The following is an 18,643-nucleotide window of genomic DNA, read 5'->3' as shown; positions in this document are numbered from 1 at the left end:
ATGCCCGCGATATGCACCAGTTTTTTTAAGTTATTTTTTTATCTTTTTCTGACTTTTAACTGATATAAAAGAAAAGATAACACAACTTTTTTAATTTTCTGTACATCAACGTATAGATTGGGTCGAACGACATAAATAACATCATAAAATTAAAATGTCATTTTAAAAGTGAGATTGTAAAACAAAACAAAGAAAGTAGTTTTCTGGTCTCTGACTGCACTGCATCACACACAATATTAATTAATTGTTTGTCATACATAGGGTCATGCTAAATCGTATACTAATTTCTCAAAAATTTAGGTAACAACCATTTTTAAATGAAATATGTACAATTTTAATGAAAGGCTAGGAAGGCATTTTTGCTCTCATAAAAAAATATAAAATGCTTAGATTTAGATAATATTGCGTAAAGAAAAATTGTTATTGAGAATTCCGTCTATTTCGGACAATTTTTCAAAAAAGAAAAGTAAATATTGTGTCTGGCAACTTAGCAGAATATCGGGGATTCTAGGCATATACCGATGAGGCGTATACCCAAAGGGCTTTATACTTATGGGCTTTTTCACGTCATGAAAAGAAATAACCAACGTACATATGTTTTACATGTTGAATCTCGGATACGTAGTATTCCGCACACATTTTTACGGCGTTAAAGGCATCACGTCAGTTAATAATTATGATCTAAGGTGTATACTATACGCGGCTTTAATATGTCACATGTATCACACGGCGTTCAATGTATTGTCAAACTCTCAAGGAAATAACATTTTGGCAGCGACTGATTTTTCAATTTGATTCATATTACGTGGTGACCTTTGAACCCGCACGATAAGAGCGAAGGCGACTATATAAATTTTGACCTTAAATCACCTAATGATACTGAAAAATTATTTGGAAAATCGGAAAGGGTAGTTTTTGTAATGGTAGGAGATTGTTTCGTCATAATTTTTTTGAGTTTTTTTGCAACGTAGGTTCATTTTTTGAAATACTTTTGCTAAAAAAAAGCTTCTCTTGTTGCACATCTCTTAGAGCAATGGTTTGCGATAAAATTGAAAGCAAAGATTTTTCTCTGATGGGTTGCTAACTGGTTAATCAAAATAAACTAGTGACAGTTATGGCGTTTTAAACGTAACCAAGTTGTTATTAAATAATTAGTCAAAAAATCAAAATTTCATGATTTTTAAAACATCTGATTGTTTAAAAAACGAAATAAACCAATTACCAAAATTTCTTATTAAAAAATGCATTTCTCAGTTTATTCATAGTAAATGTTCAAAGTGAGCATCATGTATTTCAATGTAGAGATCTGGTCTTCTCCCCGATCTGCGGACCCTGTGGAATATCCCTGGTGTTGGAATTTAATTGGAATTGGAATAGTCAACAATGCGTTGCGCTAGTTGCTCTTCAGTAATAATCGACACTAGGTAAACCAAAGTTTTCAAGTGGCCCTAGAAGTGAAAATCTATTGGATTAAGATTTGGTGATCTTGCTGGCCAAGCTTGTGGTCCACCACGTCCTATCTAACGCCTCTCAAAAACTTGGTTTAAATGAATCCTTACCGATAGCAGAAAATGAGCATGATCATAAAATACATGTCCCGCCTCTGTGCTATAGAACTTTTCGAAAGGTGCAAAATTAACCTCAGTGGTAGAAAAAATTGTCCAATAGGCCTATCGCCAAGAATTCCTGCCCGAACGTGAACTGAGAATCGCATTCGGTGTCAATTTTCCACAACAGTATGTCATCGGACCAGTGATGTGTATTATGGTAATTGAATATTTTATTTCTTGTAAACCCAACTTCATCTGTGCATAAAACATTCGCCAAAAAAAGGGGGTTCTTGTACCAGTTTTGTTTAGTATCCAACGACGAAGATGACTCAAGCGCCCAATTAGCAATTTTTCGACGCGACAACGTTGCAAATTGCAACGCAACGTTGCATTGTTCCGTTATCTTAACCGTAGAGACAACCCCGTTTTACACCAATTTGAAAGAAATTTTTTTGGTTGTCTCAACGTTACGCAGTGACTACGCGTTAACTTTCTAAACGCTTTTGCAACATTTTTAGAGTTACTGATTTTTGGAATGATGGATGCCATAAGGACAAAAAAATTTATTACTTTTTTAACAATAAGCTAATAGATAACTCCAGTAGGCAGCTACTTCAAAAATACAACCTTTTTAATCCATCTTTTGAACAGTCCTTATTACCATTTGTTAAGGTAAGTATAATATAGTGAATTATACGGGTAAAATACCCGTTTTGAAATATTTGCAAGCACTTAATTTATAAACGGAACATAGTTTACTGTGAAAAGATGTTATTTTACCCCTAAATAACACGCGCGCCCTGAATTTATAGCGGATTTCGAAAAAAAAAAATAAGTAATTTTTTTATTGGCCTGAAGCAAGAGGAAGAACGGATAGACCTAACCTAAAATTTTAATATTTTAATTATTGTTTACAGTTTGTTGCGCGTATGCAGCACGTTTTTTTTACAAACTTTAATAAACAAAAACTTTAACTTTTATAAAAAAATACATAAGCTCTTCGAAAAATATAAACTTAGAAAGCAATGTTAACATTACATTCTGAGTTCTCATGGCTGCTGCTGCTGGATTAACTGGTTAGTCTCTTGTGTCAAGAAAGGCTATAAAGTAGGATATAGGAACCATAAAGAAAACCATTTACAAAAAGTAAACCCAGTATTTTAAACTTTAAATATGTAAAATTTAATACAAATCTTTTCACTGCTATCTTCCGCCACTTCCATTGATTCTACATAATCCATATCAACTTCAGGTAAGCTAGTTGTAGGCATTTTTGCTTCCATTGCATGTTTTTTTCTGTGTCTGTAGTAAGTTGCAGAATATTTCGTTTTTATATCTCTTCATTTTTTAAAGCAAAACGAAAATAATCAATCCCAATAATTCCAAGCAAAAAATGAATTATAAAAATAAAAATATAAATTAATTAGGTTATGTTGAATTGAATATTTTTTCTTCCTCTTATTCTCTCTACCTTTGTTTTTCATCTTCTTCCTAAAACTCTTACCATGTCAAAAAGCTCCCTCTATAGCGAAAAATGCTTAACACAGACGATCAGGCAATGTAATACCCATTCGCAAACGATGAGGTAACGTTGTTCTTACTGGGTTTTTGGTTAGAAAAATTGTACACGTTTGCACGTCGTTGTTTAAAGTGTAAATTACTACTGCTACCATCTATAGTAAAAAAATACGTTGTAAAAATAGCAGAGTTTTACAACAGTTGCGATACAGTTGCAATACCTCGAAGTTTGGTCGAAAATAAACGTCGTTGCAAAACCAACTAAATTTTGCACTGAAAACAACGTTGCAACTAGTGAAAATAAGTAATCTCAACTTAGGTGACTGCAAATTGTTACTTGGGCGGGATAGTCTGCCAGAGCAAGAGCTTGTACCCTGTGGATGTGATATGGATACAGGAGTTAAATATAAAGAGTCATCCACACAGAGTGGCGACTCACGTTTTTCCGCGCTGTAATTCTTCTTATAGATATCCCCGGATCTTCCTCTACATGTGCTAAAATGCGCTCCTCAACATCAGGTGGGCGTTCACCCACAGTGTCTTGCAAAAATTCTCAAAAATTTTAGGTTTACGCACACTTCAACAACAATAAACTGACAAAAGTACTTCTGAACCAGAATTTTTTTTATTGCGTACATGCAAAATAGATAAATTGATATCTTTATTGAAGCAAATAAGTATGCATTTAATAAGGAACTTTGGTATTTGGTTTATATAATGTTGTAAAGCTATAAGATGTCTTAAAAAATTAAGTAATTTTCATTTTTCAGTTAATTATTTAATAACTACTTAACTAATTTTAAAACAGCATGACTTTCATAAGTTTATGTTGACTAACCGGTTAGCAACCCATCAGAAAAAACTCTTTAAATTCAATTTTGTCGAAAATCATAGCCTTACGTACGTTTTTTGTAGACAAAAGTATGTAGTTTTAAAAAAATGCACCCACGATGCGAAAAAACTAACCTCAAAAATGTTATTGACAAAACAACCATCTATCCTTGCAAAAACTACCCTTTCCGATTTTGCAGTATCACTATTTGATTAAGGGTCAAAATTTATAATAAGAGTTTTTTTAGAATTATTATCTCGTTTTCTAACCTTACAATTTGAAAAAACCCGTATTGTTAAATTCACCCTTGAGTGCTCTAAAGTCTGGCAAGTGGATCTGAAACAGCGGTAGGAATGTGGGCCAAAATATTCGACGTCGCCACTTTTCACCTCAAAACGTAATTATGCGGGACTTACTTTTTAATAATATTTAATAAAATTTTTTACAATCACAAGATATAGAGGGTAAAATGTTAAGAATTATAATCTAAATAGTTATTCCATTTTGGCTTTAATACACAATTTTTTTACCATTAAATATGGTACAATTAAATGTTTGTCCAAAAAATAGATCATGTTTAGTAAATCTGGCAACATTACGTTCCACCTCTACATTCCTACTTCTACTCCTCTACTTCTTGTATAATAGGGGTCAGCCATTATGAACCTGAACGCTTGTGATTGGTTTCCCTCGCCGCACGTGTTTTTGTTATGAATTATTTCGACAGTTCATTGGACAGCGTCTTTGACATTGATTACTATTAAAGGGTGGACAGTGGCGTAGGTTGAATGAATTGAATTGACGAAACAGTGGGCTGCCAAGGCAGTTATGCATATAGGTCTCCTGATGGACCCGTCATGCCCCACCGGGGGTTACCAGAGCCCAACGGCCTTAGAGAAACCGATAAGGCTCTCTGGTCTGAAGGACTTAAAGTCGCTCGGTACACTGAAAGTGTTACCCAAGTATTTGAACCTGGCGCGCGTGAGTGCTGGGCACTCCCCGACTACATGGTCAATGGTTTGTGTCGTAGGTTTTATCGTTGATTTTTGGATTCCGTTTATTTTATATGTTATTTATTATTTTGTTTTATTTGTGGCTATTAATTAAAAAAACTGATATTAGTGTTGTGTATACTTATAAGTAGGTAGTGTAATTTTGTAGGTTTGAAGTTTCACTGTTTTATTACTTACATGAAATACCTAATATTTAATTTTTTAGTTTGTTTGATTATTGTCTACATATATACGAATAATAACATTTATTATAATGAATAAATTCACTGAGGGTAAGGTCCTTCATAGTCAAACGAGGGAAGTGATAGCAAACGTTTACAAGTAAGTTATAATAATTTATTTAAAAAAAAAGTGAAATACATTATGCCACTTAAAGAAACAGTAGTTTATATTATATTTTATTGCTTTTTGTATACCAACTATGCATTCAAAATGTTGTTATTAGGATTTGCGATGAAGAAGCTGCAAATAATTCGATGAAATTGCCTCTTAAGCGTAAGCTTGATCGCGTTTCCCTTTATACCGAAGTCTCTGTATCATCTGTGAGAAAAATTCACAAGGAAGATGAAGAAAGGCGACAAAAGAACCCTGATGAAATGCTAGCCAGTCCAGAGAAAGACGGCCACGGAAAACTGTCGTCGAAAAAGATGACAGTTTTCATTTTCAAATAGTTAGGCATTGTATCACCAGATTTTACCTGGAATATAAAGTGGTTCCAAAAACTAGAAAGTTGTTAAGAAAATTAAAACAAGAGGAAAATTTTTCTTATTTCAGGGAAACGCTTCAGCTTTTATTAAAGTCAAATGGCTTTTTTTGGCGTAAGTGTCAAAATAAGAGGAAAATATTAATGGAGAGGCCCAATATTCTTTCCTGGAGATACAAATATCTTCGCGAAATACGAAAATATCGTGAAGAAGGCCAAAACATTATTTACTTTGACGAAACTTGGGTGGATAACGATTTGACGTTCAAGAAATGTTGGCAGAGCGATACGGTTACTGGTGTTTTAAAAAATATTAGTTCAATGGGTAAGCATACAATACAAAACAGTGTGTATAAGTTACAGTCATATATTTTTTCACGGGCAAGGACCCGTTAAATTTGAGAAATATATATATTTTAAATGATATTTTAGGTCGGCTAATAATTGTTCATGCAGGTTTCGACAAGGGTTTTGTGGACAATGCCTGTTTAATATTTAAAGCCGGATTGGCCACAGGTGATTACCATGGCCAAATGAATAGGTAAAATTTTATTAGATGGCTCACGGAAAAACTTCTCCCAAATATACCTGTCAATTCGGTAATAGTGTTAGACAATGCCCTTATTATTTGGTGCAGTAGGATAAAACCCCAACAAAATCCTCTTTAAAAAGAGATATAATCGCCTGGTTAACTAAGAAAGGTAGCTATAACAACTTAATTAAGCCTTTTGAACTCATAAATTTTAAATATATAAATGTACCTACATAATATGTACATACACGGTGAGCTAATGAAAACTTTCCACCCCAGTTTCTTTACATATTTTCTTTTAAAAAAAATTTTTGATGATCGTTTTTTGACTTCAGGCGAACAAATTTATTTGGTATTTTCAATCCCTTAACTCTAACCCCCATGCGGGGGTGACTATCAACCCCAAAATTTTAAATAGAAAAGGGTGTCGAGTGATACCCTTACCATTTAGGATTTTGGGGTTGATGGTCACCCCTGCGTGGGGTTAAAGTTAAGGGGTTAAAAATACCAAATAAATTTGTCCCTTGCAGTCTAATATCGATTGGCAAAAATTTTTTTTTTTAAGAAAATGGCTGAAAAAAATGGGGTGGAATAAGGTTTATCCATTATTTATTTATCCATTATTTATTATGTATTACATATACTATATGTTATAGGTATAAGTCACGATGCAAGTGCCAAGTGCCAGAAAATTTGATCTTTTCGATTTGGTTTTACGCCACAAACCACCTGGTGACCAAAAAGATTATATTGTAGATCGGATTATAATGTCCCATGGGCATACTCCATTAAGAACACCGCCTTATTTATGCGAGTTAAACCCAATTGAATTAGCTTGGGCAAGACTCAAATTTTTAATAAGAATACTACTGGCAATTTTAACATTACAACCTTAAAGGAGGTTACTGAGGATGCTATATCCTCGATTTCCGAAAATGATTGGCAGAAATTTTTCCAGCACGTCAGAACTGTGGAGGATAAATTCTGGGAAACTGACCTAATCATGGAAAAAATCGAGCCCCTTGTCATCACAATAGGAACTGAGAACAGTGACACTAATGGCAGTAGTAGTGAAGACGATAGTCAATACGAGGCTGAAGGTAAAGAAAACGAGCTCGCTTATTTCACCAGTGAAAATAAAAACATGTTTAAGTGAAGTGTGTGAGACTTAAAAAAAACATTAACATAAATAACAGTAAACGAAAAATTAGGTAAGTTATTTACCTAATATTTTTCTCAAATTACCTTACTTTTTCGGAAATAGCAAAAAGAGTGAAAATTTCGGATAAAAAAACATAAAAAATCCCGTTCCTAGTTTAACCGAACTTTTATCATTGCCAAAACGCTTATGCTGTTCGTTTTTTATAATCTATACCAGGTGGCTCATTTTAGTCGACTTTTGACTCTTGTTTTGTTTTTTTTAATGGCCTTCAAAATACACGTACTATTGCAGTGACGTGGCCCCCTGTGACCTTAGCAACTTTTGTTTAAACTTTGTTTTTAAATTCGGCTTAGCAACAGAGATATTTGCGTGCGACCCTGTATACAGGGTGTTCCACAATCAACGTCACAGGCTAAAACTTTTTTATTTTTAAGTATTTTTTTTTTAAATATATTTTTAATAGCTATATGATCACTACCCAAATTTACTTAAAACTACCCCCGATAAATTCATTTTTGGGGGATGTATTTGTTGGGGGTAGTTTTTTTAAGTAATTTTGGGTAGTGGTCCTATAGCTATTCATTTTTTTTTTAATTTTTATAGTTAAAATAAAAAAGTTATAGCCTATGACGTTGATTGTGGGATACCCTGTGTACCAAAAAAAAGAACTTATTTCTAAAACCATAAAACATACAAATGAATAATTAATTAGGAAAATTTATTTTGATAAATTTTAAAATTATTTTCCTTAAATCGAATTTAAATAGTTTCACATAATACCACACGCCACTGTCCATTTTATGAATGAAGTCGGCCATATTGTCTCCACTACTGCATTCCCTTTACCTCAGGCCGGAGTGTTTCAGATCCGTCTGCCACACTGTAACTCCCTTAATATGCATTTTTCGCTCTATACTTATTGGAACTTTTTTTACTATTTTTAGGAGTACTCTATGTTAGGTATTTAAGTATCATCCCTTCTCTCTCCTCCCCCCCCCCTCCCCCTTCGATTTTTTTTATGACACCCTCTAGTTCATAGTATGAACTTAATTTTGACCTAAAATACATTTTTCAATATGCCAGGGATTACAACTTAAAATTAAATGCAATAAAATCTCAAGCTATCATAATAGAGTAAACCAAACGAAACAGATATTTTCTTTACCATAATAGCAAGATTCAAATCGACAGTGATATAATAATTGGTATTCACTTAATAACCAAATCAAAAACTTGGGGCTTATAATTGACAATAAAATTTACAATGCATATTGGTAAAGAAATAGAAGCATATAATATAATTTAGAAACGTTTATTACCTTAAAATACTTTGCGCCAAAACACGTAATATTACCTTTGCAAAACTCTTATTGTACTCTCTATTTTTACCTATTCTCAAGCTAATATAAGAACAAAAAATCAAAATACCCCTTATTGAAATTCTAATAATATTTTTCATATAGAAAGCAGAAGAAAACTTCATTTATCTTTAAGTTCACTTGAAAGTATCCACCAGACCCTGAATTTCCAGTTTTTTAAAATTAAATTGCAAAAGTCGGTAGTTTACGAAAGGTCATTTACTTTTATTGCTCTTAACTTGTAGATTCTTCTTCCACATTTCTAATGTGAAAATATATCTTTTAATGACAGTTTTTTATAAATATTAAGATTCTTTTTTTAATTGGAAACTCAAATGTTGCCTTAGAGGTCTGAAATATGTATACACGGTTATATGTATATCGGACAAAAGAAACTTTTTAAAATTCCTTATATTGTAAAAACCTTTAGTATTTAAATTAATATTTTCTAAAAATATTGTCGCTCTTAACAACAGCGTTTTTTTCCTTCACTTTCCACATTCCTTTTATCAGTTGTTCATTTATGATCCAAATATTTTAGGTTGAACATAAATAGAGAAATTCACATAAGAATTAAGCAAATTTGCTTCGCTTTACGTGAGATCTGTTAATAGTTTTTTAGTAAATATGCTTCGCGGAAAATATTTGTCGGAAGATCTTCGTACTTGATTCACACAAGAGTGCTGTACATAGGGGATATAAAAAAAATGGTAAGTTTGCATAAATCTGTCGCCAGCAAGACAATTTCTAATTTTAAAACACGAAATTTGTAAAAAAGTATTAAAAAAAGTAGCCGCCCAAGAACGAAAAAATTGAAATGATCAGAAAAAAATTGCCCAGTCTGATCCCCACAAATAGACAAATACAATTTTATGTGAATTGCCTGCTGTTAATGTTAGTTCTAAGACTATACAAAGACGTCTAAGGGAAACAGTTTATTTAGTAGAAAAGGCCCTAAAAAACCGCTAATCAGCAGAAAGGATCAGAGGGGACTCCACTTTGCGAAAAAATATTTGCATTGGAAAACGACTGGAAAAAAGTCCTTGTTAAGGACTAATCGTTCCACGGATATATATAAACAGTAAACACATCGCCGGCGTCAGTAGCATCGCGCATCTCACCGCGCTTGCGTTCATAGGAATATAAGTAAAACGACCAGTCGACGGTCGAGTCGGTCCCCGTACGATCGATGAAAGGCGAAGTTCTCGCGCGTCACCAAGATCAAACATGTGACGTCATTTTGTACTTCACCTAATTAATAACGTTTTTTGTACGTTTTGTTAAAATGTCATGTTTCTTTCGATGTGTAATAAAAATACAGTCCATATCTTTAAATTGTGTTATTAAATAAAGTCCACTATTATCGAAGGTGATAACATATTCTGGTCCCTCGAGTCGAATGTGTGAAAATAGCCAGTTTTTTATCGGACTTTAAAACTTGGACCTTATTTGAACGTTTTTTGTGACTACTCTAGGACAATTTGGTGGCAATAGTTTTGTGCTTATTGCGGACTATCAAGGACCTTTGTTAAATTGTACTGTTTTATTGAAAGCTTTACGCTTTTTTAGTAGCAATTTTGTGAACCACAGTGATTTTTTGATTTTTTTTTTGGACCTTAAAGTGATTCTTAGAGTGCCTATAAGCTCTAAATATATATGAACCGTAATTAATAAGAATTATGTGTTGTGGAAAGGCTGATGTCAAAAGTGGGTAAGTCCTATTTTGCCTACATCCCTTCTTGAATAGCAGTTTATTTGGCGTTAATAGGGTTGTTATTTTGATTTGTTTGACACTTATAAATATAACTCAATATGACTGAGGAAGCATTTAAAAAGTTAAATATTAGTCGTGGCGCTTGTAAAGCTCAAAAAACACATTTTGTAGGTTTGGTGGTTGTACAAAGCCAGCATGTAAGGGTAAACATAATGTTTTATTGCATCTTGATTATGGTATTAAAAACAGGGAATCTAGCCAGCAGAACGCAGAACTCCGAACCTCAACCGCCGAAGCAGAATAGTCAAGACTCCACTGAAGAAATTGTATCTTGTGTTTCTTCTAACACAGAACATATTGTATTCTTATCGACGGCTATAGTAAAGGTGCAAGACAAGAATGGTGCTTGGCACGCTGCGCGCGCTTTACTAGATTCTGGGAGTCAGTCATCTTATATAACTTCCGAGTTGTGTAATAAGCTTAATTTAGACATGCAGCAATGTAGGCTTCTAACTAGTGGCATAAGTCAAAATGCTTTTGAAGTAAAGTTTAAATGCGAATTAAATATTAGAATCAAAAGGTATTGAATTTGATTAAAGAAAGTTTTGGGAAATAGAGCAAGAATTTTCTAGCAATAATAAAATATTCTCTAGTGAGGAGAATGAATGTGAGGCTCATTTTCAGAGAACTTTTCCTAGAGATGCAGACGGCAAATTTATTGTGTCTATACCGCTTAAAGAACCGCTAGAAAGTTTAGGTGAATCAAAAGATAAGGCTTTTAAGAGATTTTTGAACCTAGAGAGAAAGTTTGAATCTAATCCATCTTTTAGGGAAAAATATGTCCAGTTTATGAAAGAGTATGAGTCACTTCAACATATGACTGGATCTAGTGAAAAAGAGTGTGATTTCGCGTATTATATGCCACATCATGGGGTAATAAAGGAAGAGAGTATCACTACGAATCTTAGAATCGTATTCGATTGTAGTATGCCAACAACATCTGGTAAGTCGCTTAATGATCTACAAATGGTAGGGCCTATGTTGCAACCTGATTTATTGAGTATTTTGTTCAGATTTCGCGAGTATCAGTTTGTGGTGTCTTCTGATGTTGCTAAGATGTATAGGGCCGTACTTATTGAGCCAACACAGCGACCGTTGCAACGAATCTTCTGGCGCGAATCACCCCATGAGAAGGTTAAGATTTTTGATTTAAATACCGTGACATACGGTCAGTCTGCTGCTAGCTTCTTAGCAGTCAGATGTTTAGTGCAATTAGCCCAAGATTGTAAGGACAGTTTTCCTGATATTTCTAAAATCATTGAGACATCCTTTTACGTGGATAATTTTTTGTGCTCAGTTGACTCTATAGAACACGGGCAATATGTGTGTCAGAACGTGTCTGACGTTTTAAAAACTGGTTGCTTTGTATTAAGAAAGTTGCTTTCAAATGAGCCTGAAATTTTGAGATCTGTGAATAATGTGGACGAAAGTTTTGGAATTTTGGAAATTGGTCAAGGCGAAAATACCAAAACTCTCGGGTTGACGTGGTCGTGTAAATCTGATTATTTGACATACAGGATAAAGACAAGAAAGGTCAAGTAGAAGTACAAAACGTGGTGTTTTGAGGGAAATAGCTTCGATATTTGATCCTTTAGGACTTCTCGCACCATGTGTTGTTGCTAAAGTTTTGCTACAAAAATTGTGGCTTCAGAAAGTATCCTGGGATGACAGTTTGCCAGCTGAAATCCACAGCACCTGGACTAAGTTTCGTGAAGAGTTACTTTACATAAATGACCTTAAAATTCCACGTCATGTTACTTGTGTAAAGCCTGAAAAAATCGAGTTGGGTTTTCAGATGCGTGCGATTATAGTTATGGTGCTTGTATATACCTAAGATCAATTGATGCACAGGGTATTATTACAGTTAGATTGTTGTGTGCTAAATCAAAGGTTAGTCCTTTAAAGCCTTTGACTACCTCTACATTAGAGTTGTGTGCTGCATTGGTTTTAGCTCGCTTAGCTGAAAAGGTTCTTAGGTCTTTAACATGTAATATTGAGAGGTGTACCTTTTGGACGGATTCGTCAATAGTGCTGGGATGGTTAAAGACTGCTCCTAATTTGCTCAAAACTTTCGTGAGTAGCAGGGTGAATGAAATTGAAACTTTAACCGAAAATCACGAATGGAGACATGTTACTTTTGAAAACAACATAGCAGATGTTTTATCAAGAGGCGTATTTCCTCATCAGATTTCAAAATTAGATACATGGTGGAATGGTCCATCGTTTTTATACCAACCTGAGGAAAGTTGGCCCACTTCCATTATAACCATTCAAAACCTTTCTGAGCTACGTCCAAATAGAAAAATTTTTAGCTTTGTTTCAGTTAATTTTCAAGAGCAAGTATTTAGTCAGTTTTCCGAATTTTGGAAACTGGTAAAGTTTTTTGCTATTTAGTTAAGATATTTCCACAACTTGCGTTGTAAAATTTCAAAGAAACCAAATGAACATAGAAAGGGTTGTATTAATTTCTTTGAGCTGATTGAGTCTAGGAATAATTTAGTTAAAATTTCTCAACAAACTAGTTTTCCCAATGAGTATTTTTCATTGTTGACCGAAAAAGAACTGCATCCCAAAAGTAAAATATTAAGCTTAAATCCATTCATGGATAAGGATGGGATAATGCGTGTAGGAGGCAGATTAAATCAATCTAATTATGATTTTAGTAAGAAGCATCCTATGTTAATTTCATCAAAGCATCATTTGGCTAGGCTTATTTTTGAGTTCGAACATACACGTTTAATGCATGCAGGACCACAGTTGTTACTCTCATCTGTGAGAGAAGTATATTGACCTATTGCTGGCAGAAATTTAGCCAAGGCTGTCGTAAGAAAATGCTTGACATGTTTTCGTTTTAAGCCGCAGCAGACTAAGCCTATTATGGGTGATCTACCAAGAAACAGATTGATTCCTGGTAAAGTTTTTGATGTAGTTGGTGTTGACTGCATGGGACCACTAAATTTTAAAGATAAAAGGGGACGCGGAGCAAGGTTGCTAAAATGTTATGTGAGTGTTTTCGTGTGTTTCATAACGAAAGCTATTCACCTTGAAATCGTGTCTGATTTGAGTAGTGAAGCTTTATTTTGGCACTTCGCAGATTTGTTTCGCGTCGTGGAAAATCTAGTCATATTTATAGCGATAATGGCACTAATTTTAAGGGAGCTAACCGGGAACTAAATGCTCTTGGTGAATATTTAATAAATGAGAAATGTCATCTTGAACAGTTGTATTTAAACGAACAGATCTAGTGGCACTTTATTCCAGTCAATTCTCCACATTTCGGTAAGTTATGGGAAGCGGGTGTCAAATCTTCAAAAAATCACCTAAAGAGGGTAGCAGGTAACGCACATTTTACTTTTGAAGAGTTGACAACTCTATTGGCCCAAATAGAGGCTATTTTGAACTCCCGGCCACTTACTCCCCTTTCAACTGATCCCAACGATTATAATCTCCTTACTCCGGCCCACTTTTTAATTGGGAAAAGCCTGACCGGAATACCCGATCCTAATGTGACACTAATATCCGAAAATAGACTTTCCACACATCAGCGCATTCAGCAAGTTAAGCAAAATTTTTGGAAGCGCTGGAATAAAGAGTACGTAAGTGGACTCCAGCAAAGAACGAAACGTACCGCCAATGAATTGGAAGTTGGGTAGAATTTTGTCGGTTTATCCCGGTAAAGACAAGATTAATCGTGTTGCTGATATCAAGACTTCAAGCGGTGTGATCAAACGCGCTTTTTCTAGAATATGTCCTTTGCCAATTGACTGTTAAGGTTGAAGCTGATAAAGTGCAGTGCTTCAAGGCGGGGGGCATGTTAAGGACTAATCGTTCCACGGATATATATAAACAGTAAACATATCGCCGGCGTCAGTAGCATCGCGCATCTTACCGCGCTTGCGTTTATAGGAATATAAGTAAAACGACCAGTCCACGGTCGAGTCAGTCCCCGTACGATCGATGAAAGGCGAGGTTCTCGCGCGTCACTAAGATCAAACATGTGACAACATTTTGTACTTCACCTAATTGATAACGTTTTTTGTACGTTTTGTTAAAATGTCATGTTTCTTTCGATGTGTAATAAAAATACAGTCCATATCTTTAAATTGTGTTATTAAATAAAGTCCACTATTATCGAAGGTGATAACAGTCCTCGTTACTGATAAAAGTAAATTTAATTTATTTGGGTCTAATGGAATATTGTGGGTATACAGGGTGTCATTGAAATGGTGTAAAAAAATTCGGGGGTGATAGTACTCCTAAAAATTTTAAAAAAAGTTCCTATAACTATAGGGTGGAAAATGCATATTAAGGGAGTTAGGGGCACTGAAAGGGTAAATTTAAAAAACGGTTTTTTGAAATTGTAGGCTTAAAAAACGAGATAAAATTTCGAAAAAAAATCCTCTGCCATAAATTTTGACCCAAATTCAAATGGTGATACTGAAAAATAATTTGGAAAATCGGAAAGGGTAGTTTTTGCAAGGGTAGGGGGTTAATTCGTGAATAACTTTTTTTTTAGGTTATTTTCTTCGCAACGTGGGTTCATTTTTTAAAAACTACATACTTTTTCCTACAAAAAAGGTACTCTTGTTGCACATCGCCCAGAACGATGGTTTTCGAGAAAATTGAAGGCAAAAAGTTTGCTCTGATGGGCTGCTAACTGGTTAAACAACATAAACTTTTGAAAGTTATGGGGTTTCAAAAGTAAACAAGTAGTTATTAAATAATTAATTGAAAAATCTAAATTTCATGATTTTTAAAACATCGTATTGCTTTAAAAAAACGAAATAAACCAATTACCAAAATTCCTTATTAAATGCATACTTATTTGATTCATTAGCCTAGTTTACACCGCGAGTACCAAATATTCAATACGCGGACCCAATCCCCTATTCTCAAACTCAACGTGCGCGAGTTGACAAGTTTACACGTAAATTATTCCAAATTGTGACTTAATAGGTTTGAGAATATGTAGAGGTTTTAGTCCGCGTACTGAATATTTGGTCCTCGCGGTGTAAACTAGGCTAATGAATCAAATAAGTATGCATTTAATAAGGAATTTTGGTAATTGGTTTATTTTGTTTTTTTAAAGCAATACGATGTTTTAAAAATCATGAAATTTAGATTTTTTAATTAATTATTTAATAACTACGTGTTTACTTTTGAAACCCCATAACTTTCATAGGTTTATGTTGTTTAACCAGTTAGCAACCCATCAGAGCAAACTTTTTGCCTTCAATTTTCTCGAAAACCATCGTTCTGGGCGATGTGCAACAAGAGTACCTTTTTTGTAGGAAAAAGTATGTAGTTTTTAAAAAATGAACCCACGTTGCGAAAAAAATAACCTAAAAAAAGTTATTCACGAATTAACCCCCTACCCTTGCAAAAACTACCCTTTCCGATTTTCCAAATTATTTTTCAGTATCACCATTTGATTTTGGGTCAAAATTTATGGCAGAGGATTTTTTTTCGAAATTTTATCTCGTTTTTTAAGCCTACAATTTCAAAAAACCGTTTTTTAAATTTACCCTTTCAGTGCCCCTAACTCCCTTAATATGCATTTTCCGCCCTATAGTTATAGGAACTTTTTTTAAAATTTTTAGGAGTACTATCACCCCCCGAATTTTTTTACACCATTTCAATGACACCCTGTATATGGCCCAGAAGGCAAAAGGTTTTATCCAAAGTATACAAACCTACTGTAAAGCATGGTGGTGGATCCTGCATGATGTGTGGTTGCTTTTCTGGGTACAGTATACAGGATCATTACATGTTATTGAGGGTATAATGGATCGATTTGGGTATTTAGATATTCTAAAAAATGTAATGCTACGATTTGCTGAGGATAATTTACCATTGACCTGGATATATCAGCAGGATAAAGACCCTAAACATAAATCAAAGGTAATTCAAGAATAGGTTTTATCAGAAAAGATTAGAGTTATGGACTCTAGGGTTATGAATCTTAACCCTATTGAAAACCCCTGCGAAGAATTAGACGGGCGTGTAAGACAACATCAGATCAATAATAAAAATTATCTAATAATAGTTTTGCAATAATTCTAAAATCCTATTAAAGAAGAAACCATTATAAAACTTTTAAAATTCATGCCAAACCGATGTCGAGAGGTTATTGCCAATAAGGGATACTCCACCCTTAAACCCACTATTAATTTTATTAGGTTAGAAATAAAGATGAAAGTAAAGGGGACTCTTTTTCATCCCGAACCTGGAATGTAAACAATGATGAAAGTAAAGCCACCAAAATTCGACAGCAAAAAAGCATGGAGTACCTACCTACTTGAATCAGTTTTATGAAGGAACCCCATTGAATTCTTTTTATTTCATCAAGAACATACCAAGAAGGTGACTATGAACACGAACGACAATAGATGTTTTCTCTCGCGCACCCGCACTCACGTAAGCCTGTCTCGCTCGCACTTACGAGAAGGACGTTTTTGAATTTTTTATATGAGCGGACCACTAAAATGGGCTTGCTCTGTAGATATTAGAGACCAGGTAATCTGAAGTTATCCTTGCATTATGGCGTTTCATAGGGTGGCAGTACTTTAAGACCTCGAAAAAGAGCTGGTATCATAACTTCGTTTTTAGGATAAAATAAATAATATCTCATAAAAAGTTACCCCAGTTAACCCGGCGGCTTTTGATTTACTTAGGATCAAATGAAAATATCCAATTGATCTGAAATTTAAAGCATAGAGTATGAAAACGAGTCTCCACAAAATTTAATTGAAACGACACAGAGGAATTATATGGGTGAAGTGGTCAAGTGAACAAATCACTCAAAACTTAATAGATAAATACTTTAAAATATTTATTATTATGGTTAAAATACGGCTCGAATAGCAACATTCGAATTTGTTCTAAAATTTGGGGCTACGAAAAAAAAAAAACTAATTTTAAAGACTTTGTTTTTGTTTGTTTTTAATATTATTTGTTAGCATTAAAAAAGTTTTCAATTTTCTAAAAGATAAATAGTTAAAAAATAAGTAATATACCTATTTCAACAAACTATATTACATTCACATTGTTTTTTTGCCTTTTTCCAACGCGCTTTATTTAAAATCACGAAACACGGCATAACATCGTTAATATTAAATGCAAAGCGTGTTTTTACAGCTATATGCTCTCATGGGCTTTGTAAAATGTTTTCAGGCCATTAATAGAAGGTTCATTATAGAGCCGGTCGGGTACATAGTAAAATTTTCCATATTGATATGCAAATGGATTTAATAAAAGCGTAACTTACCCTTGCTGGATCCGACTAGATCTTCTACTGTCAGCGAAATCAGGAGGCACAGGAAGCGTCATTAAGTCAGCATCTGCGGCCACTGAGTCCCGTCGAACATCCGGAATCGGTGAAATGTTTACCAGTCGGGCAGTTATAACAGATCTAAAATGAAAAGAGGCGTTTTCTTCTCTGGTGTTTTTTTTTCGTTAGGATTTTAATAAACTCAATACGTTTTGAATTAAAAATGTAAAAGTACATATTTATAATCAAATGGCAGCTATTTAGAGAAGTTCTACCCAAAAATTCCCAGAATATCATTTGGCGGATAAAATATACAAGGAGAATCAAGTTCTTCATGATTTAAATGTTATAACAGAGACCTACGGTTTATCTCCTACCGGTCGTTTTTATAATGTAGTTATTGCTGCAATAAAGTGATTCGGTCTTATATTTTTGAAACTTTTGGACAGAAAATGTTAGATTTTGGTGTATTGACTCATTTACTTGCTTTTTATGACTTCTCGCTTTAACCCAAGTGCTTCAAACTTTTATATTTAAATTTAAACATTTATTATATTTTTGATTTTGAATGTATGTATACAGGTGACACCAGGAGTAGGACACTGGTATTCTAAATTCGAGAATGACTATTGGAATATGTAGAAAATAAAAGTCAGTTACACAACAAAAGTTTCTAGTAAATTTGCGGAAAAAAAACTAAAATTAAATTTAAAAAGTCGGTAAATATCACCGTTTTTGTGGAAATTGACTTAAACCAAACTAAGATACAGCACCTGAATTAATTATTTTAATAATAATAATAATGCTAATTCATTGCCACTGTCAGTATTTTTTACATGATATTAATTATTTTTTTATTACGGTTAAGTAATGGAAGATTACACTTTTGCTGAATAGGCCGATATGCTTTTAATTTATGGGGAAGTTCGAT

At 33.9% G+C, this 18,643-nt stretch overlaps 1 protein-coding gene across 2 annotated transcripts in view; it reads right to left on the bottom strand.

The window, feature by feature from the left end:
• Positions 1 to 18,643, bottom strand: part of LOC126744077 (diacylglycerol kinase eta) — a 764,865-nt gene that overhangs the window by 104,009 nt on the left and 642,213 nt on the right. For both annotated transcript variants that reach the window (XM_050451425.1, XM_050451426.1), the window contains exon 13: positions 17,710 to 17,853. In XM_050451425.1, coding sequence (XP_050307382.1) covers positions 17,710 to 17,853 — 144 coding nt within the window. The remainder of the gene's footprint in view (positions 1 to 17,709; positions 17,854 to 18,643) is intronic.

This window comes from Anthonomus grandis, chromosome 13 (genome assembly GCF_022605725.1).
Source record: "Anthonomus grandis grandis chromosome 13, icAntGran1.3, whole genome shotgun sequence".
NCBI classification, from domain to species: Eukaryota; Metazoa; Arthropoda; class Insecta; order Coleoptera; family Curculionidae; genus Anthonomus; species Anthonomus grandis.
Note: the sequence above shows the minus strand (reverse complement) of the source record. Positions and strands in the feature narration are given on the sequence as shown.